Source organism: Equus przewalskii, chromosome 14 (genome assembly GCF_037783145.1).
Source record: "Equus przewalskii isolate Varuska chromosome 14, EquPr2, whole genome shotgun sequence".
NCBI lineage: Eukaryota > Metazoa > Chordata > Mammalia > Perissodactyla > Equidae > Equus > Equus przewalskii.
The window spans coordinates 1,202,553-1,229,653 of record NC_091844.1 but is presented as its reverse complement, the minus strand read 5'-3'; the positions used below and the strand labels follow the sequence as shown (position 1 = coordinate 1,229,653).

Sequence of the window (27,101 nt, the reverse complement as noted above, 5' to 3'; positions counted from 1 at the left end):
TCTAACTTTTTGTCTCTTTAGAGTTCCCTTTTCTGGATATTTCATATAAATTGAATCATACAATATGTAATTTTTTGCAACTGCCTTATTTCACATAGTATATTGTTTTCAAAGTTCCTCGATGTTGTGGTACGTACTAGAACTTCATCCAAGCAGTGTTTTTAAAATAGATTCCTTACCCCAAACCTGTGAAATCAGAGTCTCTGGGAGTGGGGCCTGGAAATAAATATTTTTAAAGCTTTTTAAAGGATGATTCTGACCAGCTAGGGTTAGAAATCAGTGTATCAGATCAGAGAATTTGAGATTGGGCCTGCTGTCGTATGGCCATTTAAATCCCACACTTTTCCATCTGAAATGTAAATACTTTTGGCATTTTTCACACACATTCCTGTTTTCCTTCCTTTTACTCTAGCATGTAGACACAGATGTTTTAAACCTATAATCTATATTCATTTTTTGCATAAGCACCCTTTTTGTTGTCCACTTTTTGTTGTTGCTTTGGAGGCTTAGGTCTGATATAATTATGTTGTTTCTCCTTAAGCTATGTGAATGAAACTGTTGAGAGATGTGAGTAAAAACAATCTCTATGTTTTAAATGATGGAGATAATTTGTTTTTCAGGGCACATGCTGCTAAACCTAAGTCGTGACAAGCAAGATTTTTTAAAAGAGGTTGTAGAATCCTTTGCAAATAAAAGTGGGCAGTCTGCTTTATATGATGCTCTGTTTTCTAGTCAGTCACCCAAGGATAGATCTTTCCTTGGTAGCGATGATATTGGAAACATTGATGTACAAGCCCCACAACCTGACGATTTGGCTAGATATGATATTGGTAAGTTGTATCTTTCAAAGGAAACATTTTGCATCTTAATTCTTTTATGTTAGGAGAAAAATAAAAGCAAAAAGAGAAATAAATTTCCCATAATCTGTTTACCTAGAAATAATGACTTAATTTTTTTCGGTATTCCTTTTAGGTTTTTGGTGCAGAGAGGGGGTGTGAGGGGTTGGTGGTGGTAGTTGGTGGCACGTTTTTCTTCTAAATAGTTGTTTATACGATACATATGATTTGTCTTTCATAAATTCTCTCCTATTGTATATGTCTCTGTAAATATCACTTTTAATGGCAGTATAGTCTGTTTTATGAATTAGCCATAATTTGCTAGCCACTTTTTATTGTTGGACATCCAGGATGTCTCCAGTTTTTTCACTATTAAAAATAACAGTCTGATGAAAACTTCAGTGTCTCCATATCAAATGTTTTCCATAGAGAGTCCTAAAAACAGAATTACTGGGACAAAGTTGATGAACACGTTTTAAGTCTCTTGCAAATTGCCGTATTACTAGAAAGGTTCTACCTCTTTATGCTTCCAGAAGCCTGTAACTTTTTCAGTATTGAATTTCTTGTAGAAGAAAAGATCCCTTTATGATCTTAATAGATTAATGTAGTGGCATCCCATTCTTGTAGTGACTCTTTAATAACAAAGTAAATTCATTGTTTCAAGATTTCTTATTGGGTAGCCATTTTTTATTTGACCTCTGTCAGTAGGTTTTTTAAATTAGAGTAGTAGTTTCTCCATCATAATGGTTTTTATTAAAATTCCTAAAGTGTGAATACTTTTAATAAGAACATGAGACTTTGCTTATCACAGAATTTCCCCCAGCTCTGATGTAGAAAAACAGTTATAAAATTAATAAACATTTAATGTGTTAGTTGTTTATGTTGGCACACAAAAAAATTTCCAAAACCTGAAGCTAATTTTCTCCCTTTATTTCAGGTGCCATTCGAGCACATAATGGTAGTCTTCAGCACCTTACCTGGCTTGGCTTACAGTGGAATTCGTTGCCTACCTTACCTGCAATTCGAAAATGGCTGAAACAGCTTTTTCATCATTTACCCCAGGAAACCTCCAGACTTGAAACGAATGCACCAGAATCAATATGTATCTTAGATCTTGAAGTAAGCAAAGATTTTAACAAATTAGATATTTTGAGTTTTGTTTAATTTTTTTCTTACTTGAGTTTTTATTTAAATAAAATAGGTATTTCTGCTTGGAGTAATATACACCAGCCACTTACAGTTAAAGGAGAAATGTAATTCTCACTACAGCTTCTGTCAGCCACTGTGCTTGCCATTTCCTGTGTGTAAACAGCTTTGTACAGAAAGACAAAAATCTTGGTGGGATGCAGTTTGTAGTCTCATTCACAGAAAAGCAATGTAAGTAGTTAAAAATATTCCTTTAACTTATTGCCTAGGTTTTTAATTTAGAAACCTACTTAATTTAAAACTTATTGCCTAGGGATTTAATTGAATTATCATGTGGTGATTAACATACATGTAAACGTTGACCTGTGTTTATAAATCAATTTTATCAAATAAAACTTTTTTAGACCTGGAACCTCAGCAAAATTACGACTTTTAGTTCAGCATGACATAAACACTCTGAGAGGCCAGGAAAAACATGGTCTTCAACCTGCTCTGCTTATACATTGGGCAAAATGCCTCCAGAAAACGGTGAGTTCATTAAAGTGTACTCATGGTTGAGAACATTACCATAACTTTTAAGAATCCTAAACTTTTCATTGAAAGTCTTTTAGTTCTAAAAACAATAGCAGCTTGTTCATGTTATGCCAGGTAAATTGCATTTTTTTAATCTTACCACAAAGTAGTTAATATATAAGCACTTAGAACAGGGCCTGGCACAATAAGTGTTATGTAAGTATTAGCTGTTATATTTTTGTCCAGCCTGAGAAATATTTTCCCTGTTAGGTATTACAAGGCTTTGTAGGTAAGGGCATTATACATCCTTCTAAAAATCTGAGGCCTGTTCTATGGCAAGATCAGGTGTAGATGGTTAGCCTTTTGACAAACTGTGACACTTACAGAGCAGCAGATTTCAGCTGTCTAAAAATGGCAAATTTTTAAAACATAGATTCGGCTGCCTCATTAGATAGTATCATTGAAAGTGTTTAAAAGTTGGGTCTCAAATGATCACTGGTATTAGGGTGGTTAGTTATTCCAATATTTGGAAAGTTGAGCGTATGACTTTAGAGATTCTGTTTGGCCTTGATTTGAGATTTTAACCAGTTGTTCAGACCATTTATAAAGGAATTTTTAGATCTTATCATTTGTGTTCCTTAGGTTGTGTGCTTCTAACTCTCTCTTTTAGGGCAGCAGTCTTAATTCTTTTTATGATCAACGGGAATACATAGGCAGAAGTGTTCATTATTGGAGGAAGGTTTTACCATTGTTGAAGACAATCAAAAAGAAGAGCAGTATTCCTGAACCTACTGACCCTCTGTTTAAACATTTTCATAGTGCAGACATTCAGGTAATGGATGATCCCATTGTGAATTACTTGGAGATAGGGATTTCCAGTTTATAAAGAAATGGAGATATAAACTGCTTAAACTGATTGCCTGGTTGTTTAATGGTGGTGTTGTTTTCTAAATCCACTAGCTGTCACATATAGAATATGGCTAAAAAGAGTACTGAGATGTTAATCTCATTAGATCATACAAAAGCTTTGGGAAGTCATTTGAGTTTGATATTCTGAGTAGAGGCAGTTTGACTAAAAATTGCTAAATGTGTTTAGGCATCTGAAATTGGTGAATATGAAGAAGAAGCACACATCACGTTTGCTATATTGGATGCAGTTAATGGAAATATAGACGATGCTATGACTACTTTTGAATCTATAAAAAATGTTGTTTCTTATTGGAATCTTGCACTGGTAAGTAGATGTAGTGCTTTGAATTAAAAGTTTGTGTTTTTTTTTTAACTTTATTGCTTCATAAAAGCACTCTTTTTGTAGATTTTTCACAGGAAAGCAGAAGACATTGAAAATGATGCTCTTTCTCCTGAAGAACAAGAAGAATGCAAGAATTATCTGAGAAAGAGCAGGGACTACCTAATAAAGATTTTAGATGACAGTGATTCAAATCTTTCAGTGGTTAAGAAAGTAAGTTTGTAGGTTGTTTTACTTTCTTATTATTGATAACTGGGTGATAAGCATTTTTGCCTTGGTTTTATATTTTGATCCTTTCAAAAATGCTAGATAATACCTTATTATTAATGCACAGAAGGGGTATATGTATGAATATTTAATTAGCATTGCTTTGTCTTGGGTTTGGTGTTTCTTTAAGCTTGGGAATCTAGGTTGATACTCAGAAATACTCGCGGGGGAATTAGAAAAGGTTTCTAAGGCAGGACATTTATTTTTGTTATCTTGGCAATGTAATCAAAGCAAATATCGCAGTCTAAGGACTAGTTCTTAATGAATTTGGCGGTTAAACATTTTACTGAAATTGGACGTAGTTGCTGACACCTTTAGAGCATTTCTTCTCATCTTCTTCATTTGCTATGGGCTGTTTTCCTGCTGTCAGCAGTTTGAGGCTGTCATGATGGTATTAACTTCAGTTATATTCAACCTTCCAAGTATTTTGTTGATTAATTTATGTTACTGCTCTTAGGTTAGGATTTATGTTGTCTAGTGCATTCCAGCATCTATGTTTCTCTCACCATTCAGAATCAATTAGTAAACACTAGTAATTTATTTTGTTCACGTGTCCCCAAGTTAACATTCCTCTACCATTGTTATGGCTAACAGAAGGAATAGAAACAACATAGCCTTTATAATCAGAAGACATTAGATTACACAGCAGTTTCTTCTGTGTTATTTATATGTAAAGCATAAAATGCTTGTTATACAAAAGTGAGAAAAATGTAAGTAAATTAGTAAGATCTTTGTATTTATTTCAGAGTTCTTATTTTGGCATTTTTGCAAACTAAAGCCCTTGATTCATGCCTTTTGTTTTTAGTTGCCTGTGCCCCTGGAGTCTGTAAAAGAGATGCTTAATTCAGTCATGCAGGAACTCGATGACTATATTGAAGGAGGTCCTCTTTATAAAAATGGTTCTTTGCGGACTACAGATTCAGAAATAAAATATTCTACGCCGTCTCCCACCAAATATTCTCTATCACCAAGTAAAAGTTACAAGGTAAGTGGGAAAGAAATGAATTATTACATTGCGAAATGTGTTTCTGTTCTAAATGTTTTAAATGCTGTTTTGTTGTTATTTTGTTAGTATTCTCCCAAAACACCACCACGATGGGCAGAAGATCAAAATTCTTTACTGAAAATGATCTGCCAACAAGTAGAAGCCATTAAGGTAAGTCACTTAATTTCTCTAAACTGTGCTTCTCTTATTCTAAGATTCCTTCCTTGACCACTCCCTCACTTCTTTCTAAAGCCCTTTGCCATGCTACTGTACAATTATACTATGTTGTACGTACCTGTATCTTGACACTTGGCATATTTTTGAATTTACTTATGTGTCTCTGTCCTCGACCAGATGTGGATCCTTCAAAGGCAGAGACACTTTTATCCAAAACATAGCATCATTCCGGGCTTAGAGGACATTCCCAAGTGATTGAGTTGAACTAGTGAAATATACTAATTATACCCTGGCCTATGAGTTCATTTCTCATACTGGCTGTGGTTGTGTGTGTCAGATTTGTAGTTAGGAATTGACGTGTAGTCTAAGCTTCAAAAAGTCTCTTTATCTTTTTAATGCTTTCATATGAATTTGATTTAGTTATATAAGGAAATAGTTATGTGTGCTTGATTTTACTTTACCTATATGAAAGTGACCTTTAACTATGGGGTTCCACAGAGCTTTTCTTTTTTGGAATTGCAAGTACAGGTAAGTTGTTTCATGCTCATTGGGCAAGCAGTAAATCACTCGTAGTTCTAAAGCTACACCAAGGAAATCGTGATATGTGTGTGATTATTACAGTACTATCAGCACTGTGTGAGATTTCAAATATGCTATTTGGAGGGGAACAAACTTTTGAATTTGCACAAAGATTTTGTATGTTAATTTTGTGTAATCGTGGCCTATTATGATATTACATACAATCTTGGCTTACAATACAGGTTTCAGGCACCCAACATTGTATTCTGTGGCAGTGTAGTGGATAGTCCATGTGCTCTACCACTAATTAATGATCTTGGGCCAGGCACTTCTTTATCTCTCTGACTTTTGCCTTCTCATCTGTAAAGTGAGAATTACTGAAACCAGTTCTCATCACATTTTCTAGTTGTTTGAATTTTTAAAGTTATGATGGTAGCATTAATTGCATGTTCAAAACTGTGGTCCAGATACCAGTGGTGACCAGTAGAGTTTTCCAGTTGATTCTACCAGTTTCTTATTTTTGGATGTGCAGTATCTCAACTAGACATATTAGATGGATGAATGGGGAAAATATATTTAGCTTGAAAATTTGAGGTATTTTTGACCTCAATAATTATGTCTTTGGGGAAATTTCTATTTGAAAGCACTTCTGCAAGAAGAAAGCAGATGTGCTGGATCTGTCTCTGAACTCACTTATAACCAGTCAGATAGCTGGGACCATATAAAGATATTTAGTATTATTTTCAAAAGTGACCTGTTGGCTGATAACCAATATAGTTTCTTTGGAAAAAGAAATAATTTCTTAGTAAGTGCCAGTTTTGTAAGGGATATTTTGTAGGTTCTGGAGTTGAGGAGGATGTTGTCATTTAGTTGTCTATAAAATGAGAGAGATCTGATAGCTAGCCACAAAACTCCCATTAGAGAGCAGTATGTCTCCCATTTTGTCTAGGCATCAGAGTGGTGCTATGAAAACATTTTTGGAGTAAGATGTGGTTTGAATTCTAGCTGTGCCGTTTCCTGCGGTTTTTTTTTCATTTTAAGGTATGAGTTAATCTTGTTTACCTAACATGTAAGGATTAGGAACTTAAAAGTAAAGTGCTAGGAATATATTATTATATACATAATATATTCTGAACAAAAATTAGTTGTTTTCCTTTTCCTAGTGGAGCTTTTGAGCATCATCTTGAACAATTATTAGTGTTTTGTTTTTTTTTTTTACATCAAATGTGGTAAGTGGAAAGCTGGTACTGGGCAGTAATTTGGAATGTTGAGTAGTCCAGGTTTACTGAAGAGTAAAGCAGTGTGGAAAGGACATGCTGGAAGGATGTTTGGGATAATACTGCTGAGGACTGAATGTCAGAGAAGTTTAATTTGTAGTTTCTTGTTTTTTTTGAGCAGGGAAGTGTCTTGGCTAGAGTTAAACTTCAGAAAGATCAATTTAGGCAAGTGTAGACTATTTAGGAAGTTATTCAGTTGTTTAGATTAGAGCTAACTCCAACTCTAACCTAGAGTGAATGAATTAGGTAATGAATGGTATTAAGGAATAAAAGAATGGGAGCAAATAAGTTTTGACAAATTAAGGATCATGTTCTTAAATCTGCACCTGGTACTCAGATCTTATTGAAATATAGAATCTCTTAGAAGGCATCAAGTATTTAAGTTTAAAATTTTTAAGTTTGTTCTAACACTATTTCTGGCATGATATAATTACTTAAAATTGTTTTCTTTATTCTTCCAACAGAAAGAAATGCAAGAGTTGAAACTAAATAGCAGTAACTCAGGGTCTCCTCATCGTTGGCCTACAGAGAATTATGGACCAGATTCAGTGCCTGATGGATATCAGGGATCACAGACTTTTCATGGGGCCCCGCTAACAGGTGGGTTGGCAACTGGATAATTCCAGTTTTAGTAAAATCATTGTACTTCTCCCTCCTTTAAATAGATAACTTGTGAAGTCACTTTGTCTATGTACATTTGTTTACATGCATGTCTATATATGTCTGCTTATGGGTTGCTTAAGCTATATTTGGTATTACTGAGATTTTTCTAACTCCAAGTAGAAGTAGAACAAGCTTTATCTGATCCTGTGTATATAAGCACTTAAACCTTTAATGCACATCTCAGAGGAGCTGAGACTGAGGTGGAACCATTCCTTATAATTGAAAAACGTTAACTGATATCATTATGCATTAAGAGATGACTAATTAGCAACTTAGACTTCTCAGGAATTATTTTGACGATCTACTGAGAGATATGACATTCATAGGAAATCTTGTTTATTTTGAAATACCATGGTCATATGTAGAAGGATTGAGTTTGGAGCTAGACCCTATTGGATTTTGAGGTTGTGCTTTTGTCACATACTGACCTCTCTCAGCTAGTTTTTCTATTCAAAACGTGGAGATACTTGCTTTACATGCTTATTATAAGCATTTGTGTATGTGTGGGTATGTATTAGGCATTTACTTAATAGTATACAGTAAACACTTAATGAACTAAAGAGTACTAATAGTGCTTCTTGTGGGTTGTCTATGTGCTGAAGTGCTTTGTGTATGTAATTTTATATAATCACAATAACCCAGAGTGATAGGTACCATTATTAATCCCAATTTAATAGATGAGGGAATGAGTTTAGAAAGATTAACTTATCCATTATTGTATAGCTAGTTATTGATAGAGCCAGGGTTAAAACTCTGATGGCCTAAATTTAAAGCCACTTGCCAGTATGATCCCTTGCCCTCAGGCAGCTAGAAATGATGATAAAAATAGGCTTTGGGGACAGGCCCCGTGGCCAAGTGGTCAAGTTTGCACACTCCGGTTTGGCAGCCCAGGGTTTCCCTGGTTCGGATCCTGGGTGCAGACATGGCACTGCTCATCAGGCCATGTTGAGGCAGCATCCCACATAGCATAACCAGAAGGACCTACAACAAGAATATACAACTATGTACTGGGGGGCTTTGGGGAGAAGAAGAAGGGAAGGAAAAAAAAAAAGAGATTTGCAACAGATGCTAGCTCAGCTGCCAATCTTTGTAGGAAAAAAAAGTAGCTTTCTTTTACACGAGACAGATTCCCAAAATAGTAGTAGGGCATTTTTATCTAATTGATTTTAACCCAGGAAAGGTTTAGAATGGTATGGTCTAGTTTAGATAAGTATATTTGTGTGATGGTTCATAGGGGCATAGTTAAGTCAGCCCCACTATCCCCTCTGACAGTGTTTTCTAAATGCAGGCAAAATAATAGAAAGAAAATCTTTGTAAGGTCAAACTTACTAAATGTCATAAGTCATAGATAAAAATGAGATGCCATGAGTTCAAACATTGCTCATTTAAAAACCTTGTGCATTATATAGAGCCTTGTATAGAGAAGATAAGTAAACTGGCTAGCCTTTTCTAAAAGTGCTTTTTGTGTGCTGTGTGGAATTGATAATTCGGCACCTTTTGGGTTACAATTTCCATTTCTTCCTTTGATGTCTTCTGGTGTTAAACATAACAATTCACATTGTCTCATTTTATTCTTGCAATTACCCTATGAAATGTGTAAAAGCAGCACATCCTCATTTTACAATTGAGAAAAACAGAGACCCTAAACCGGTTAGATGACAAGGTCACAAAGCAGCTTTGTGGCCCTGAAAGGAGAGCTCAAGTCTCCTGATTCCCATTCATGTGTTCACAGATTTTGTTTTTTTTAATCAAAGTAAAAATATACCAAAATAGTCCTTGTCTTTTCAAAATAAGATGATTAAAAAACAATTAATAAGCCTAGAGAAAATATTCAGAAGTATTGAACAATGTAAAGAAAACTAAAAACTAACAATATCACATACAGTTCAATTAATATTTTGGAGTATTTCCTTCTGGTCCTTTGTCTTTGTATACATAAAGAATTTTTAATGAGATTTTACCATATTCTTACATTATAGATGAGTAAGCCTGTTTTTTAAAATATTACTTTAAGTTCTGAGCATTTTCTGAAAATGTTATCGGTGAATGCCAGGTGTCCCATCATGTGAAAGTAATGCAAATTTTATTCCCTTATTTTTGTTATTTACAGTTTTTGCTATTATAAATAATGCTGTGGGCACATTCCGAGGATTGTAGGGTATTTTAAAAATTTGTTTAGTTGAGAAATTGCTTTCCAGAAAAGCTATGCCAGTTTACACTGTTAACCACCAGTATCTGATAGTGCCCATCTGTTTGCACTCTTGCCTAGTGTTAACTATTGCTAGTTTATAAAAACCTTTGCCAGTGTTGAAAAACAAAAATAGTATCAGTGTTTTTTATTTTTATACTAGATGTGCTCAGCACTTTATAATCTTTTGTATTTCCTGAGTTATTTGTTCATCTGGTATTTTTTTCTATTAGATTATTTTTAGTAAGTTTATAAAAACTTTTAATTTTTTTACAATTAAGAGTCACTAGTCACTGATAAGTGACTAGTTAAATTTCAGACTTTATGATTCTTGGCTCATATCCATCAACTTGTTGTTTTTGCTATGCCTGTTTTCTCCCCATAATATTTCCAAACATAACCATCTTCACCAGGCAGTTCCATTAGTTTTCCAAATTCAAACTTGGGCTTCTTTGGCAGTATTTACTTTTCTAGTAACTGTATGAAGCGGTAAATAGACTGGCTACCCTTTTCTAGGTCTTTTTCAGTGCTTTCCAGAATCAATTATTTAGCACCTCTTGGGTCATAATTTCCATTTCTTTGTGTAAAGGCATAAATGGTCTTTAAGTTGTTTCGTTTTCTGGTAAAACTTTCATAAAACAGATCAAGCAAATGACTTTTGGTAGTTTTGCCATCAACATGAGTGTCTTCTAGTCATTGGTCTCCTGGTATAACACTAACACAAAACAGATTGAGAAAATGGCGTAGACATCAACCTGAGTTTCAGTCATGATCTGTCTTTTTTTTAACCCAAGGAACATGTTTTATGTTACTTGTGAGATCCTTTCCATGAATTTGTCAGCTGATTTTTGACCCAAACATTCTCAGCTTGAGTTTATAAAATGCAACTTTGTCATTCTGCAGGTTTTCAAGGCTCACTTCAAAAACAAGGTCATGAGGCAATCAGATGCTTTTTGGTTCCTTAAATCCTTCCTGTGAATAGTGTAGTCCCAGTATTTCTGAGGTTGAACACAACTGTGCTTTCACATCATACCAGTCTTAAAAAATGAACCAACCACTTTTTCTTGGCTCCTTTTTGGATGCTTGTTGTGAGGCGCTTGTTCTTGTTGACCACTGTGGTGCGGCTCTCTTATTCCTCATATGTCATATTTAGCAGTTTTTCCTAGTTTGTCATTTGATAATCTTGTTTGTGGTATATTTTGATGTATAGAACTTAAGAAAAAAAATCTGTATAGTTAAATCTTTCTTTAATTTCTATTGCTTTTGTACTTATAGTTCTTGCCTAGATAGTCTTAACTGTAGTATAGACTTTTTTTAACAGTGTTTTCTTTCTTTTGTTGTTGTTTTTTTTTTTTTAGTTGCAACTACTGGCCCTTCAGTATATTATAGTCAGTCACCAGCATATAATTCCCAGTATCTTCTCAGACCAGCAGCTAATGTTACTCCCACAAAGGTAACAAAGGAATAATTTATACATTTATAAATATCTCCTTTTTAACTGTTCAGACTTCCTTCAAAGAAATTCAAGGAATAGGTCAGCATTAAAACTTTATGTCCCACGAGATATAGATATTTTAAATTTCTCTCCAGATATAGAAGTTATGCTCCTTAGTCATCTTATTTTTATGTTAAGTGTGAACATTTAGAATATTTTTTAAATGTGGGTGGTGGTGGTGGTGGTTGTGCTGGGTCCTTCCTCATTCTGTTTTGGCAGACATAGGACTAGAATGTCCTTGCTGAACCACTATGTGGTAAGTACTTCCAGACCTGAAGTGGCTATGTTACTGTCGATTAAGACCCAGTATTACAACAGGAATTCATTGTGAAACTTTGAAGACAGAGGGCTTGGGTGCATTTAGACCCTGGCTCTTCTGCTCACTGTGACCTTGGGCAAGTTTCTCAACCTCTCTATGCATTAATTGCCTCATGTGTAAAATGAGGATAATAATGCGTTAATTCATAGGGTTTTTGAGGATACTAAAATGAGATAATATATATAAAGTGCTTAGAACAGTGCCCAGTTGGCACGTAAGTAAAATGCTCAATAAGTGTTAGTTTTCATCATCATCATCATTATTGTTAACGTCATTTGGCACATTGTTTAGGAATGAAGAAGATATTTATTCTATGCGTTTATTGTAGGAGAATTAGATTTTTAAGATGCTGTCATTAGTTAAGGCAATTTTCATTATATGCCAAGAAGGACCATAACTGTAAGTATCTTTGTAGTAATGTTGTCTTCTCTTAGTGATATACCATATACCCTAATGATATCTTTACCTTACAATATTCATGATTGTGGTTTGTGAGAATTGGTTTGTATCTAGTTATCTGTAGTTTTGTAGACAACCTACAAAAAATTTTAACTTTTTTTTCTTTCTTTTAGGGTCCAGTTTATGGCATGAATAGACTTCCACCTCAACAGCATATTTATCCCTATTCACAACAGATGCACACACCACCAGTGCAAAGTTCGTCTGCTTGTATGTTCTCTCAAGAGATGTATGGTCCTCCATTGCGTTTTGAGTCTCCTGCAACAGGAATTCTATCACCCAGGGGTGATGATTACTTTAATTACAATGTTCAACAGACAAACACAAATCCACCTTTACCAGAACCAGGTTATTTCACAAAACCTCCAGTTGCAGCTCATGCTTCAAGATCTGCAGAATCTAAGGTTCTAGAATTTGGAAAAACTAATTTTGTTCAGCCTGTACCAGGTGAAGGAATAAGGCCATCTTTGACAGCACCTGCACATGCAACACAGCCAACTCCTTTTAAATTTAACTCAAATTTCAAATCCAATGATGGTGACTTCACGTTTTCCTCACCGCAGGTTGTGACACAGCCCCCTTCTACAGCTTACAATAATAGTGAAAGCCTTTTAGGTCTCTTGACTTCAGATAAACCTTTGCAAGGTGATGGCTTCAGTGGACCAAAAGCTGGTCAAACCACTGGACCTCGAAATACATTCAATTTCGGGAGCAAAAACTTGCCTGGAATTTCATTTACCGAAAACGTGGGCCCAAATCAGCAAAAGAATTCTGGTTTTCGTCGAAGTGATGATACATTTACTTTCCATGGTCCAGGGAAATCAGTGTTTGGAACACCTGCTCCAGAGCTGGCCAACAAGAATCATGAAACAGATGGAGGGAGTGCCCATGGTGATGATGATGATGATGGCCCTCACTTTGAGCCTGTGGTACCTCTTCCTGATAAGATTGAAGTAAAAACTGGTGAGGAAGATGAAGAGGAATTCTTTTGCAATCGTGCAAAATTATTTCGTTTTGATGTAGAATCCAAAGAATGGAAGGAACGTGGAATTGGTAATGTAAAAATACTAAGACATAAAACATCTGGTAAAATTCGCCTTCTAATGAGACGAGAGCAAGTATTGAAAATCTGTGCAAATCATTACATCAGTCCAGATATGAAACTGACACCAAATGCTGGATCAGACAGATCTTTTGTATGGCATGCTCTTGATTATGCAGATGAGTTGCCCAAACCAGAACAACTTGCTATTAGATTCAAAACTCCTGAGGAAGCAGCACTTTTTAAGTGCAAGTTTGAAGAGGCCCAGAGCATTTTAAAAGCCTCAGCTGCACATGTCACCACCACAACAAATCAGGCTATGAGAATTGTAAAAGAACCCACAAGTCATGATAACAAGGATATTTGCAAGTCTGATGCTGGAAACCTGAATTTCGAATTTCAAGTTTCAAAGAAAGAAGGGTCTTGGTGGCATTGTAACAGCTGCTCATTAAAGAATGCTGCAACCTCTAAGAAATGTGTATCATGCCAAAATCTAAACCCAAGCAATAAAGAGCTCCTTGGCCCACCATTAATTGAAACTGTTTCTACTCTTAAAACTGGCCCAGAAAACACTCCAGATAGATTTGCATTGATGACTCCAAAGAAAGAAGGTCACTGGGATTGTAGTATTTGTTTAGTGAGAAATGAACCTAGTGTATCTAGATGCATTGCTTGCCAGAATACAAAGTCTCCTAACAAAAGTGGATCTTCATTTGTTCAGCAGGCTTCCTTTAAATTCGGCCAGGGAGATCTTCCTAAGTCTGTTAACAGCGATTTCAGATCTGTTTTTTCTATAAAGGAAGGACAGTGGGATTGCAATGAATGCTTGGTACAAAATGAAGGAAGTTCTACAAAATGCGTTGCTTGTCAGAATCCCAGAAAACAGAGTTTACCTAATTCTTCTGTTTCAGCATCTGCTTCTTTTAAATTTGGTACTTCAGAGACAAGTAAAACTCCAAAGAGTGGATTTGAGGACATGTTTAGTAAAAAGGAAGGACAGTGGGATTGCAGTTCATGCTCGGTACGAAATGAAGCCAATGCTACAAAATGTGTTACTTGTCAGAGTCCAGGTAAACCGAGTCTGTCTACTGTTGTTCCAGCACCTGCCTCTTTTAAGTTTAGTACTTCAGAGACAAGCAAGGCTCCAAAGAATGGATTTGAAGGAGTTTTCACCAAGAAGGAAGGACAGTGGGATTGTAGTGTATGCTTAGTGCGAAATGAAGCAAGTGCTACCAGATGTGTTGCCTGTGAGCATCCAAGTAAACAAAATCAGCCGACTTCTGCCACTTCAGCACCTCCCTCTTCTGATACAAGCAAGGCTCCAAAGAGTGGATTTGAAGGAATTTTCACCAAGAAGGAAGGACAGTGGGATTGCAGTGTATGTTTAGTGCGAAATGAAGCAAGCGCTACCAGATGTGTTGCCTGTGAGCATCCAAATAAACAAAATCAGCCTACTTCTTCCACTTCAGCACCTCCCTCTTCTGATACAAGCAAGGCTCCAAAGAGTGGATTTGAAGGAATTTTCACCAAGAAGGAAGGACAGTGGGATTGCAGTGTTTGCCATGTGCAAAATGAGAGTTCTTTCTTGATATGTGTGGCTTGTGATGCCCCCAAACCAACTCATAAACCTGTTGCAGAAACTCCTTCAGCTTTCACATTGGGCTCAAAAACTAAGTTAAATGACTCTTCGGGGAGTCAGGTGGGAACAGGATTTAAAAGTAACTTTTCAGAAAAAACTTTTAAATTTGGCACTGCAGAGCAAGGATTTAAATTTGGGCATGTGGATCAAGAAAATATACCTTCATTTACATTTCAGGGTTCTTCCAATATAGACTCTAAGTCAACAAAAGAAGGATTTAGTTTTTCTATTCCAGTGTCTGCTGATGGATTCAAATTTGGCATTCAGGAGCCAGGAAATCAAGAGAAGAAGAGTGAAAAGCCCTTTGGAAATGACACTGGTTTTCAGGCTCAGGATGTTAGTAGTCAGAAGAATGATAGTGGTGTGATTTTTGGTCAGACTGGTAGCAGTTTTACCTTTGCAGATCTTGCAAAATCAGCTTCAGGAGAAGGATTTCAATTTGGCAAAAAAGACCCTAATTTCAAGGGATTTTCAGGTGCTGGAGAAAAATTATTCTCATCACAAAGTGACAAAATGGCTGATAAAGCTGACACTTCTGCTGACTTTGAGAAAGATGATGATGCCTATAAGACTGAGGACAGTGATGACATCCATTTTGAACCAGTAGTTCAAATGCCTGAAAAAGTAGAACTTGTAACTGGAGAAGAAGATGAAAAAGTTCTTTATTCACAGCGGGTAAAATTATTTAGATTTGATGCTGAGATAAGTCAGTGGAAAGAAAGGGGTTTGGGGAACTTAAAAATTCTCAAAAACGAAGTCAATGGCAAATTAAGAATGCTGATGCGAAGAGAACAAGTACTAAAAGTGTGTGCTAATCACTGGATAACGACTACAATGAACCTGAAGCCTCTCTCTGGATCAGATAGAGCATGGATGTGGTTAGCTAGTGATTTTTCTGATGGTGATGCCAAACTAGAGCAGCTGGCGGCAAAATTTAAAACGCCGGAGCTGGCTGAAGAATTCAAGCAGAAATTTGAGGAATGCCAGCGACTTCTATTAGATATACCACTTCAAACTCCCCATAAACTTGTAGATACTGGCAGAGCGGCCAAGTTAATACAGAGAGCTGAAGAAATGAAGAGTGGCCTAAAAGATTTCAAAACATTTTTGACAAATGATCAAGCAAAAGTCACTGACAAAGAGAGTAAGAGTTCAGATGTGGTTCCTGTCAGTACTCCAGACACAACCAACAAGCCAAATCCTGAGAACACTGGGCCGACATTAGAGTGGGATAACTATGATTTAAGGGAAGATGCTTTGGATGATAGTGTAAGTAGTAGCTCAGTACATGCTTCACCTTTGGCAAGTAGCCCTGTGAGAAAAAATCTCTTCCGCTTTGGTGAGTCAACAACAGGATTTAACTTCAGCTTTAAATCTGCTTTGAGTCCATCTAAATCTCCTGCCAAATTGAATCAGAGTGGGGCTTCAGTTGGCACTGATGAAGAATCTGATGTTACTCAAGAAGAAGAGAGAGATGGACAGTACTTTGAACCTGTTGTACCTTTACCTGATCTAGTTGAAGTGTCCAGTGGTGAGGAAAACGAACAAGTTGTTTTTAGTCACAGAGCAAAACTCTATAGGTATGATAAAGATGTTGGTCAGTGGAAAGAAAGAGGCATTGGTGATATAAAGATTTTACAAAATTATGATAATAAGCAAGTTCGAATAGTAATGAGAAGGGACCAGGTATTAAAACTTTGTGCCAATCACAGAATAACTCCAGACATGACTTTGCAAAATATGAAAGGGACAGAAAGAGTGTGGGTGTGGACTGCATGTGACTTTGCAGACGGAGAAAGAAAAGTAGAACATTTAGCTGTCCGTTTTAAACTACAGGATGTTGCAGACTCATTTAAGAAAATATTTGATGAAGCAAAAGTAGCCCAAGAAAAAGATACTTTGGTAACACCTCATGTTTCTCGATCGACCACTCCCAGAGAGTCACCATGTGGCAAAATTGCTGTAGCCATGTTAGAAGAAACCACAAGAGAAAGGACGGATTTAATTCAGGGTGACGATATAGCAGATGCATCTTCAGAAGTTGGAGAAGTGTCTAGCACATCTGAAATAACAACAAAGGCAGTGGTTTCTCCTCCCAAGTTTGTATTTGGTTCCGAGTCTGTTAAAAGCATTTTTAGTAGTGAAAAATCAAAACCATTTGCATTTGGCAACAGTTCAGCTACTGGGTCTTTGTTTGGATTTAGTTTTAATGCACCTTTGAAAAATAACAATAGTGAAACTAATTCAGTAGTCCAGAGTGGATCTGAACGAAAAGTGGAACCTGATAGTTACGAAGAGTCAAAGAACTCTGATACCGAACAATCTTCAGATGGCAAAGTCAAAAATCTCTTTGCTTCTTTTCCAAAGGAGGAGTCCTCAACTAAATACACATTTAAAACACCAGAAAAGGGTAAGCACTTAGTCTTTAGATTAAGCAGAATTTTCCTTTCATTTTTTTTTCTTTTAATGTTTATCTTGATGCAGACCCTTTGTAGAATACTAATGTTTTAGTAGCAGTTGGGTCATAAACACAGTCCTTTGTGAACAGCCAAAAAATATTTGTGCAAATTTCTTTTCTCTCTAAATAGTTTACCTGTGCATGTTCAAACAGCAATAAAGAGTATGTGTATAAGTTATTTAGGAGATTTCAGTAACTGGAAGATATTTGTATCATGTTGAGAACAGATCACAAGAACCCAATACAGTACTCAAGTTCAGTGACTCATGTATTTGAATCATGAGCGTTAACTCGAGTCTGATTTTTTTATAGTATTCATTCTTCAATTTATTGTTATTTTCTTGTCACTCAAAAAACATAGTACTGAGATGGTCACATTTTATGTGAGTTAGTCTTACCACTATTTATTGAGTGAGCAAAGAATGAAACTACTGGGATAAATGAATATGTAAGACAGCCAAATTGGTATAAATTGAGGGACTTTGGCTTTTTATATTTTAAAATCATATTCACTTTGATTCTCAAAATATTCAAAAATGAAATACTCTTTATTTTCTAGGATTTAATTTTAGCCTTTTTAAATCTAATCCAATGGCTTTTTGGACCAGCACCCCTTCCTTACAGCCTGAGGACAAAGGTATAGAGCTAGCATTCTCAGTATGAGATGACATCAGTTTTTTTTAGCAGCTGGTAGTCCTTAGCAAAGTAACTGTGGCTGTATGAAATTAAGTACTTAACACTACAATGTGCATGTTAAAGAATGTCAGTTTAAGCAAGTACCTTTTGACTGGTGGTATAACACCCTTTAATGCAGTTTTTTAATGTTCTTGGATGTCAGGTTTTCTCACTATTGCACAACATTATTTTGAGATAGACTTGTGTGGTTTTTACCTTTTGCTGCTTTGTACTTCATTACTCTATAATATTCAATTCTGCTTAATGAAGACCTATATTTTGTCTAACCTTTATCTTTAGCCACAATGTCTGCCAGTATCCAAACATGTGATGGCAGCAGCATGTATACAACATGGAACAGAGTGTCCCTTTAGGGCTATCCTTTTGCCCATGGTTTAGAAAAATAATCCTATTTGAAAGTATTGAAAGCCCCATTTTTAACAGTCACCATTATATACCTGGTATGTTATATATGTAGTATAGATCATTTATTAAGAGTAAATGTTGATACTGGAGTATAATAGGAAGGGGGATCTGTTAAAGACCTTCGAGAGCAAGGTTCGGAGAATGAAAACTCCCTATTAGTGTCGAAGAACCTATCCTGAGCAACTCAACGATGTTATAGGTTGCCAGACAAGTACAATAATAAAATGACAATCCTTGATTTCTGGGGCCTTCAGTTTTAAAGCATATCAGCCGTATTACTAGACAAAGCTGCTCTTAACCTTTATTTTTAAGGATGCACTCTTTGGGACATTGTGTGAAAAGTGTGGATTTTTGTCTGTAAAGTGTATATTCTTGCACGTAGACTTCGTGGGCCCTAGGTTAAGAATCCCTGGCCTAAGAGCAAATTTACCAATATGCTACTGAGGAACAGAGAGCCTTGTTTTCCTTCAAGTCCAAGAATGTCATAGTCCCAAAGGACCTTAGAGATGAAAGCTTTAGACATAAGAAAAATGAGGCCCTGTGAAGCCGTCTGATATGCCCAAGTTGTCTTTACTAGTTAACAGCAGATCTGGAACAAGAATCTGTATCTTACAGCATTGTTTTACTCTCCCTGGCTAGGAATTGATACTAAGTTTTTGTAATGGAGGAGAGTGCAAGGCAAGTTTAACATTGTGAAAGGCCTCTAGTTCTCTAGATCAGGGTGATCCAAAGGAAAATATGATCTGTATATGTAATTTAAAATTTTCTAGTAGCCATATTAAAAAATAAAAAAAAAAAGTGATAAAAAGAGAAACAGATGAAATTAATTTTAATGATCTATTCAGTTTAACACATTATATCTGAAATACCATTTCAACGTCTAATCAGTATAAAAAATAATGAGATATTTTACATTCTTTTTTTCTGTACCAAGTCTTCAAAGTCTGGTGTGTATTTTTACACTTGCAACACACATTACTTTGGACTAGCCACATAGCAAGTGCTTAATAGCCACATGTGGCTAGGCTGCCTTATTGGACAGCACCAGTTGGTACATAGCATGCTTCACGATTTGCTTACTTTATCAGTTCCTTTAGCAGGAAATTCTTCTTTATAGACCAGAATTCCTTTTCTCTCCATTTTTTGCCTTTTTGTTGTTGTTGGTGGTGGTTTTTCAGCTATAGAAATTGTCTTACATTCTTACCCACAGGAAAACAGTTTTTATTTAATTTTATCTATTGTCATGCTTGGAAATATGCAAAACTGGATGTAACTTTCCTTGTAGGAACTAATCAAGGTTGGCTTTGCATTAGTTTCATATTTATACTAATCTTTGCTTATGATTTCTTTAATTTTTTCCATTTGTTGCAAATGCATGGATATTTTGCTAAACTTATTTAGTATGACAAATATGGTTACGGTAACACTTTTTAAATACCTTTTTAAATTAAAGCCATTAATAATTTTTTTGATGATCACTAAGTAAAAGCAGGATTTTTTTTTGTTTTAAATAGATTTTGTGTTCACTAAGAATTTTTGATAGAACATTAAATCAGGCTATTAACTCTAGTTCATGATTATTTTATAAAGCTCTGTTCACATCAAAGTATACATGTTCTTATCACTATGCTATTATTTTAACCTAAAGATAAGTTCTGTGGTTTTTATTTTCAGTTAGAATATTGATATTAATATATATTTAACACCTTTATCGATTTTTTTTGACTTGTGTTATAGCAGAAGAGAAGAAAAAACCTGAAGATCTTCCTTCAGATGATGATGTTCTCATCGTATATGAGCTAACCCCAACCCCCGAGCAAAAAGCTCTTGCAAGCCAACTTCAACTTCCTCCAACTTTCTTCTGCTATAAGAATAGACCAGATTATGTTAGTGAAGAGGAAGAGGATGGTAAATCTTCTATTATTCTACAAGCATTCTGTTCATGCTAATCTTAGTAATTGAGGGTATGGTTAAATTATTTTAAGCCTGCCTCTTAGAACCCATTGTTGCTGTCCTTGCAGGTAGATATTTCTCCTAAATGTATGTATAAATAGTTAATGAATTTAACGATCCACAGAACTGCATTCATTCATTAAGTAAGCATGTTTTGGATGGCTGTGATGAGCAAGGCAGGCGTTTTGAGGGAATTGGAAGCAATCATATTTTCCTCAGAGTTGTAGAGGGATGGGGGAGTGATGAGGCAGGGGAGTGATGAGGCAGACAAGAGTCTGATGATGGATAACTTTGTGTGCTCTGTCAGTGTTTTTAAGCAGGGGAGTTACATGCTCAGAAAAGTTTCAGTAGGACCGATTGAGTAGTGGTATAGAGGATTGGGTTGTGGGACATGGCGATAGGAAGATGAGCTAAAATGATAGGAGAGCAGCTCAGACAAAAGGAGAGCCTGAATGAAAGTCCCAATAGTAGGAAAGGCATTTGGGATATAAAATTGGCAAAACGGATTGCTTTTTGCATATGTGGAGTAAGGAAACATGAAGTTAGAGATAAGTTCTAGATTTCTGGCTAGGAAAACTCCTGAAACTTAGTAGAAATTCTTTTATTTAATAAAATCAATTATACTTTAAGATGAAGATTTTGAAACAGCTGTCAAGAAACTTAATGGAAAACTGTATCTGGATGACTCAGAAAAATGTAGACCATTGGAAGAAAATCTAACGGGTATGTGAAGTTAAAATTACTAATTATAATGTTTTTTAAAAATCTTATATGTATTTAAAAGGAATTTCCCAATCTGGTTATTTCTGTCATTACCAATTTTACTTATGTAATATGCCCATGGTGATTTAAAATATTTTAAAATAATATGAAGTGAAAAACATCATCTTCCTGGTGGTTCCTGTTCTCATTAGCATTCGTAGATTGCATGAGGACCATTGTAGAGTAGTTGGACTTATTCTGCTTTTAACTTTCTTTTGCTTGTGTTATATGGGATTTTCAGATAATGAGAAAGAATGTGTTATTGTTTGGGAAAAGAAACCAACAGTTGAAGAGAAGGCAAAAGCAGATACATTAAAACTTCCACCTACGTTTTTTTGTGGAGTCTGCAGTGACACTGATGAGGACAATGGAAATGGTGAAGACTTTCAGTCAGAGCTTCAAAAAGTTCAGGAAGCTCAAGTAAGAACATCTCCATTGTTTTCCTTCTGGTTAAGTTGCCTTTGCTGATGCAATAAACTAGAATGTTCCTACCGTACGGTAATAATGGGTTGTGACTAGCAAATGGATTAGGCATCTACCAATCAGCCATGGCCAGAGAAGGAGAAATTTTATTCTACAGAGAGGCCTATAAAGGTTCACCCCTGTGTGAATGTTGGATTTTAGGGGGTGAGGGTATCATGGACTGAGCAGATATCCCTAAGAATGTCTACCACAATACTGAGAATGGTAGTAAGTAGTTCATTTTTTCATGCATGTTAGTTTATTCTAGGGTGGGCAAAGTGCATAGGAAATAGCAGCATTTGAAACTTAGTTCCCTTGGCCTTTGCTTTGTCAGTAATTTCATGATTTGGCTACTTTCTTAGCTCAAATGTAGTGATAATTTTAATAGCTGACAACACTTTGGTGTGGTAATTTGCATTCCACAGAAACTAGAGGACAAAATCCCTGTCTAGCAATTGTTTACAATCTAATATTGACATATGTTCAGAAAGGTTCCTTACCCCCTCAAGTAATCTATTTTTTTTATTGTTGGAAAGGTGGTTAAAATGAAGTAGAGTCCTAGAATTAGTTATAAATGCAATGGTTTATTTAAAAAGTATGTGGCTAGAAAGAGATGTGATTCAACACATGGCCTGAATCTGTAAGAAATTTACTACTTTTCGTATTTCATCTGATTCTGAAGAGTCTAGCTGGCCTGTTTTTCTAGCTGTCCGTCTAGGATTTGCCAGCTGTTCAGTAGGTTTAAACTTATTCATCACTGTACCTTTAGCTAATGGCCATCAGCTGAGGTAATGACATTACTTTCTCATTTATAACCAAATAGATTTATTTGTGGAAATCCTATCTCAACTTTTTACATTTGTGGTCTCACTATGTTAGATCTAAAGTGTGTTTTAAATCAATCAACTGTTTCCCTGGACTCACTGAAAGTACACAATATGTAATTTCTGTTAATCTTTAATTGCTGGCTTTCAGAGACTTATGCAATTATTCATTCAGCAAATACATGTAGTCGTATTAATATACATTTGGATTATGCAGATTGAATCGAGGCAATTTAAATATGACCTTACTCTTTTAAGTGCAAAACTTAAACTTATTTATTTAAAATTTCTCTTAAAACTGGAAAAGAATTTCAACACTGATTCACAGACCAAATTGTACATCATCTATTCTTTTCCCACCTTGTGGTGCCACTTTAGCTGTTATAAAAGAACTTATCTTTTGTCAGTGTTTTGTGAACTTACTGTTTATAGGAGTTGAAATATCTTATTTGAGGTGACAGTTGTGTTATTTTAAAACGTTCATGGGGGCTGGCCCCATGGCCTAGTGGTTAAGTTCAGCATGCTCTGCTTCGGTGGCTCTGGGTCAGTTCCTGGGCACGGCCCTACACCACTCGTTGACACCAAGCTGTGTCAGTGACCCACAGTACAAAATAGAGGAAGATTGGCCCAAGGTAGCTCAGGGTGAATCCTCCTCAGCAAAAAAGTAAATAAAGTAAAACATTCATTATTGTTGTAACTTAAAATCTTTTTGTAAAATATCCTGTAACACTATCATAATATTTATTAAATAGCAGTACTAGGGGCTCTCGAAAAATACCTTTGGTGTAGAAGTGAAATGTCATAAATCAATATAAAGGTTGAAAAAAGTGTCACAATAAATGGTAATTTTGGAGAAGAGCATCCTTTGATACACAGAGATGAAACAGAATTAAAACCCATTTAAGCTAAAATATGCTGTAATGGATGTAGATTTACACGTTCTTAGAATGCATCCTTCCTACTTTACACTCAATCTAATTCTAATTCATTTTGGATTATGCAGGGTCTTCAGATATGCATCCTTTGCATAAAATGCCTAAGGGTACTGTATTTGTAAGTGTTTACCATGAGTTAGCACTGTGCCGATGATTGGGCAACAAAACAGTTTGATTTGTCTTCCTGGAGTTTTCTATTCAAGAACTCTAATGGAGGATGCATTAGGAGCTGAGTTAAAACACTCCCCTCCCCTAAGTACTCTAGCCTACATTTTTTGGGTAACGTTTATTGTGATATGATATAATTCAAATACCATACAGTTCACCCATTTAAAGTGTACCATTCAGTGGTTTTTTAGTATATTCACGTGGTTGTGCAACTGTACCACAATCAATTTTAGAACATTTTCATCATCCCCAAAAGAAACCCTATAAACCTCTAGCAGTCACTACCCTTCGCCATTTCCACACAACTCCTCTAGCCCTAGGTAATCACTTATGTATTTTTCTGTCTCTATATTTCTGTTCTGGACATTTCATATAAATAAATGATAATAATATATGGCCTTTTGTGTATGACTTCTTTCACTTAATATTTTCAAGGTATATTAACATTGTAGCATGTATCTATTTCATTCCTTTTTATGGCCAAGTAATATTCTATTGTGTGGATATATCACATTTTCTTTATCTCTTTATCTGTTGATGGCTATTTGGGTTGTTTCCACTTTTTGGCTTTTATGAATAGCCATACTATGATAACCTAAGCTATTTGACACAAACATAGTATGAATTATCTTTTCCTTGTGCTTCAGTACATTAAGAAATAATGACTTTTCTCATTTGTATGAATTTTTTTTTATTTACGTGAGTAAAATTCACTTTTTGTTGTGTGTATGTGTGTGTATGTTCTGAGTTCTTATGCATGCCTGAATTCTTGTAATCCCCACCACAGAGTGGATATAAAACAATTCCACCACCCCAAAGAATTCCTTCATACTGTCCCTTGGTATTCAGATCCTCTCATAACCTCTGGCAACTGCTGATCTGTTTTCTGTTTCTATATTTTTGCCTTTTCGAGACTAACGCATAAATGGAATCATATAGTATGTAACGTAACGTTTGATGCACTAGCTTTTTTCACTCAGCATAGTGCTGTTGAGATTATCCAAGTTATTGTGTGTAGTAATACATAGTTTATTCCTTTCTATCACTAAGTAGTATTCGATTACGTGGTTGTACCACAGTTTATTCATTAATCCATTGAAAGTTGTTTCCTGTTTGCTTTTTTCTAGTTTCTTAAATTAGAAGCTTAAGTTGCTGATTAAATCATTCTTCATTCTAATATAAATGTTTAATGCTGTTTCTCTTTATGAACTGTTTAGCTCCATCCCACAAGTTTTAATATGTGGTGTTTTCACTTTTCATTCAGTTCAAAATATTTATTTGCCTTGAGACATTATGTTTTTGATTTTTGTTTTTTTTAAAGATTTTATTTTTTCCTTTTTCTCCCCAAAGCCCCCCGGTACATAGTTGTATATTCTTCGTTGTGGGTCCTTCTAGTTGTGGTGTGTGGGACGCTGCCTCAGTGTGGTTTGATGAGCAGTGCCATGTCCGCGCCCAGGATTCGAACCAACGAAACACTGGGCCGCCTGCAGCAGAGCACGCGAACTTAACCACTCGGCCACGGGGCCAGCCCCAAGACATTATTTTTGATACATGCATTAGGTAGTAGTATGTTGCTTCCACATATTTGGTGATTTTCCAGATACCATTCTGTTAACTGATTTCTAATTTAATTCCATTATTGTCTATGAACATATCTTGAATAATTTCAGTTCTATAAATTTAATGAGGGCTGTCTTTGTGAATGTTCATTGTGTCCTTGAGAAAGATGTTTAGTCTGCTGTTTTTGGGTGGAACATTCTATAAATGTTAATTAGATCAAATTAGATGATACTGTGTTATCCAGGTCTAATATATCTTTGATAATTTTTTGTCTGCTTCTTCTATTGATTATTATTGAGAGGACTGTTGCCAAGCATAATTGTGGATTTGCCTATTTCTCCTATCAATTTTTCCTTCATGTATGTTGTTAGGAAGTATTCCCTATGCTTTTAAATTTTTTGAAGACATTGTTGAAATTGATATTATTTCTTTCTTAAATGTTTGGTAGAATTCACTACTGAAAACACCTGGGCATGATACTTAAGTTTTTTAAAGATATTAATTGATAATGCATTTTCTTTAACAGATAGAGGCCTATTCAGATTATCTATTTCTTCTTGTGTGAGTTTTGGTAGGTTGTGTCTTTCAAGGAATTGGTCCATTTCATCTGTTATCAAATCTGTGGGCATAATGCTGTTCATGAAGTTACAAAGTTCATTAAAATTTGTTACCTTTTTGGGGCTGGCCCCGTGGCCGAGTGGTTAAGTTCGCGCGCTCTGCTGCAGGCGGTCCAGTGTTTCATTGGTTCAAATCCTGGGTGCGGACATGGCACTGCTCATCAAACCACACTGAGGCAGCATCCCACATGCCACAACTAGAAGGACCCACAACGAAGAATATACAACTATGTACCGGGGGGCTTTGGGGAGAAAAAGGAAAAAATAAAATCTTTAAAAAAAAAAAAATTATTACCTTTTTAGTGTTCATGGATTGGTACTGATGGCTCCTGTTTCATTTCTGATATTAGTAATTTTTGTTTTCTTTCGTGTTTTCTTGGTTAGCCTGGATAGAGGTTTATCAATTTTATTCACCTTTTCAAAGAAGCAGCTTTTGATTTTGTTGAGTTTTTTCTCTATTGATTTTCTGTTTTAATGATTTCTGCTCTACTTTTCATTATTTCTTTTCTTCTTTTTGCTTTAGGTTTGTGTTACTTTTCTTTCTTTAGTTTCTTTTCTTTGTTTTGTTTTGGTGAGGAAGATTGTCCCTGAGCTAACATCTGTGCCAGTCTTCCTCTGCTTTGTATGTGGGACACCGCCACAACATGGCTTGACAAGCGATGTGTAGGTCCACACCTGGGATCTGAAACCACGAACCCTGGGCCGCCAGAGCGGAGCGCGTGAACTTAACCACTACACCACTGGGCCAACCCCTCTTTGTCTAGTTTCTTAAGATGGAAGTTTATTGACTTTAGATCTTCTTTTTAATATATGCATTCAGTACTAGAAAGTTCCCCTTCCTTGCTTTTGCTATATTCCACAAATTTTGATAAGCTGTAGTTTCATGTCTATTTAGTTCACAATTTTTAATTTAAGATTTTTTGATGTGTATTATTTAAAAGTGTTTTGTTTAATTTCCAAATATTTGGGGATTTTTCCAGCTATATTTGTGTTATTGATTTCTAGTTTAATTCCATTGTGAACTGAATATACTTTGTGTGGTTTCTGTTCTTTAGAATTTGTTGAGGTGTGTTTTATGGTTCAGATGTGGTCTTTTATGGTAAATATTCCATGTGAGCTTGAGAGGAATATGTATTCTGCTGTTGGATAAAGTCTGTAAAGTTTTTAATTTCTGTTACTGTACTTTTCAGTTGAAAATCTGTATTTGATTCTTCTTTATACCTTCAATTTTTTTTGCTGAGAATTTGTCTTTTCATTTCTGTTAAGTGTATTTGTCTTTACCCCAGGAGCATTGTTAGAATAGCTTCTTTAAAGTCTTTTTCTGATCATTCAACACCTGTATCATTTCATGACGTCCCCCACCCCCTGGCCAGAGAGAGTCGGCTTTTCTGGGACTTTTTCCGTCTGTGCCATTTGCAGCTCCAGTTTTTTGGGCTGCTGTAGTACCCCACTGGTTTGTGGGTTGGAGGTGGGGCACAAAACAAACC

General features: G+C 35.7%; 1 protein-coding gene across 5 annotated transcripts in view; it reads left to right on the top strand.

Moving 5' to 3' along the window:
• LOC103543735 (E3 SUMO-protein ligase RanBP2) overlaps positions 1-27,101 on the top strand; it is an 88,981-nt gene that overhangs the window by 53,356 nt on the left and 8,524 nt on the right. The window contains exons 9-24 of one of the 5 annotated variants that reach the window (XM_070571929.1): positions 621-830; positions 1,774-1,955; positions 2,038-2,213; positions 2,387-2,510; positions 3,166-3,327; positions 3,592-3,729; positions 3,811-3,957; positions 4,817-4,996; positions 5,084-5,167; positions 7,434-7,569; positions 11,179-11,273; positions 12,207-17,184; positions 17,792-17,869; positions 20,074-20,241; positions 20,917-21,009; positions 21,290-21,468. In XM_070571929.1, the coding sequence (XP_070428030.1) occupies positions 621-830; positions 1,774-1,955; positions 2,038-2,213; positions 2,387-2,510; positions 3,166-3,327; positions 3,592-3,729; positions 3,811-3,957; positions 4,817-4,996; positions 5,084-5,167; positions 7,434-7,569; positions 11,179-11,273; positions 12,207-17,184; positions 17,792-17,869; positions 20,074-20,241; positions 20,917-21,009; positions 21,290-21,468 (7,130 nt within the window). Of the gene's footprint in view, positions 1-620; positions 831-1,773; positions 1,956-2,037; positions 2,214-2,386; positions 2,511-3,165; positions 3,328-3,591; positions 3,730-3,810; positions 3,958-4,816; positions 4,997-5,083; positions 5,168-7,433; positions 7,570-11,178; positions 11,274-12,206; positions 17,185-17,791; positions 17,870-20,070; positions 20,242-20,916; positions 21,010-21,289; positions 21,469-21,527; positions 21,739-27,101 lie in introns of those variants that run through there. The other 4 variants (XM_070571932.1, XM_070571931.1, XM_070571930.1 and 1 more) reach the window with 4 other exon arrangements.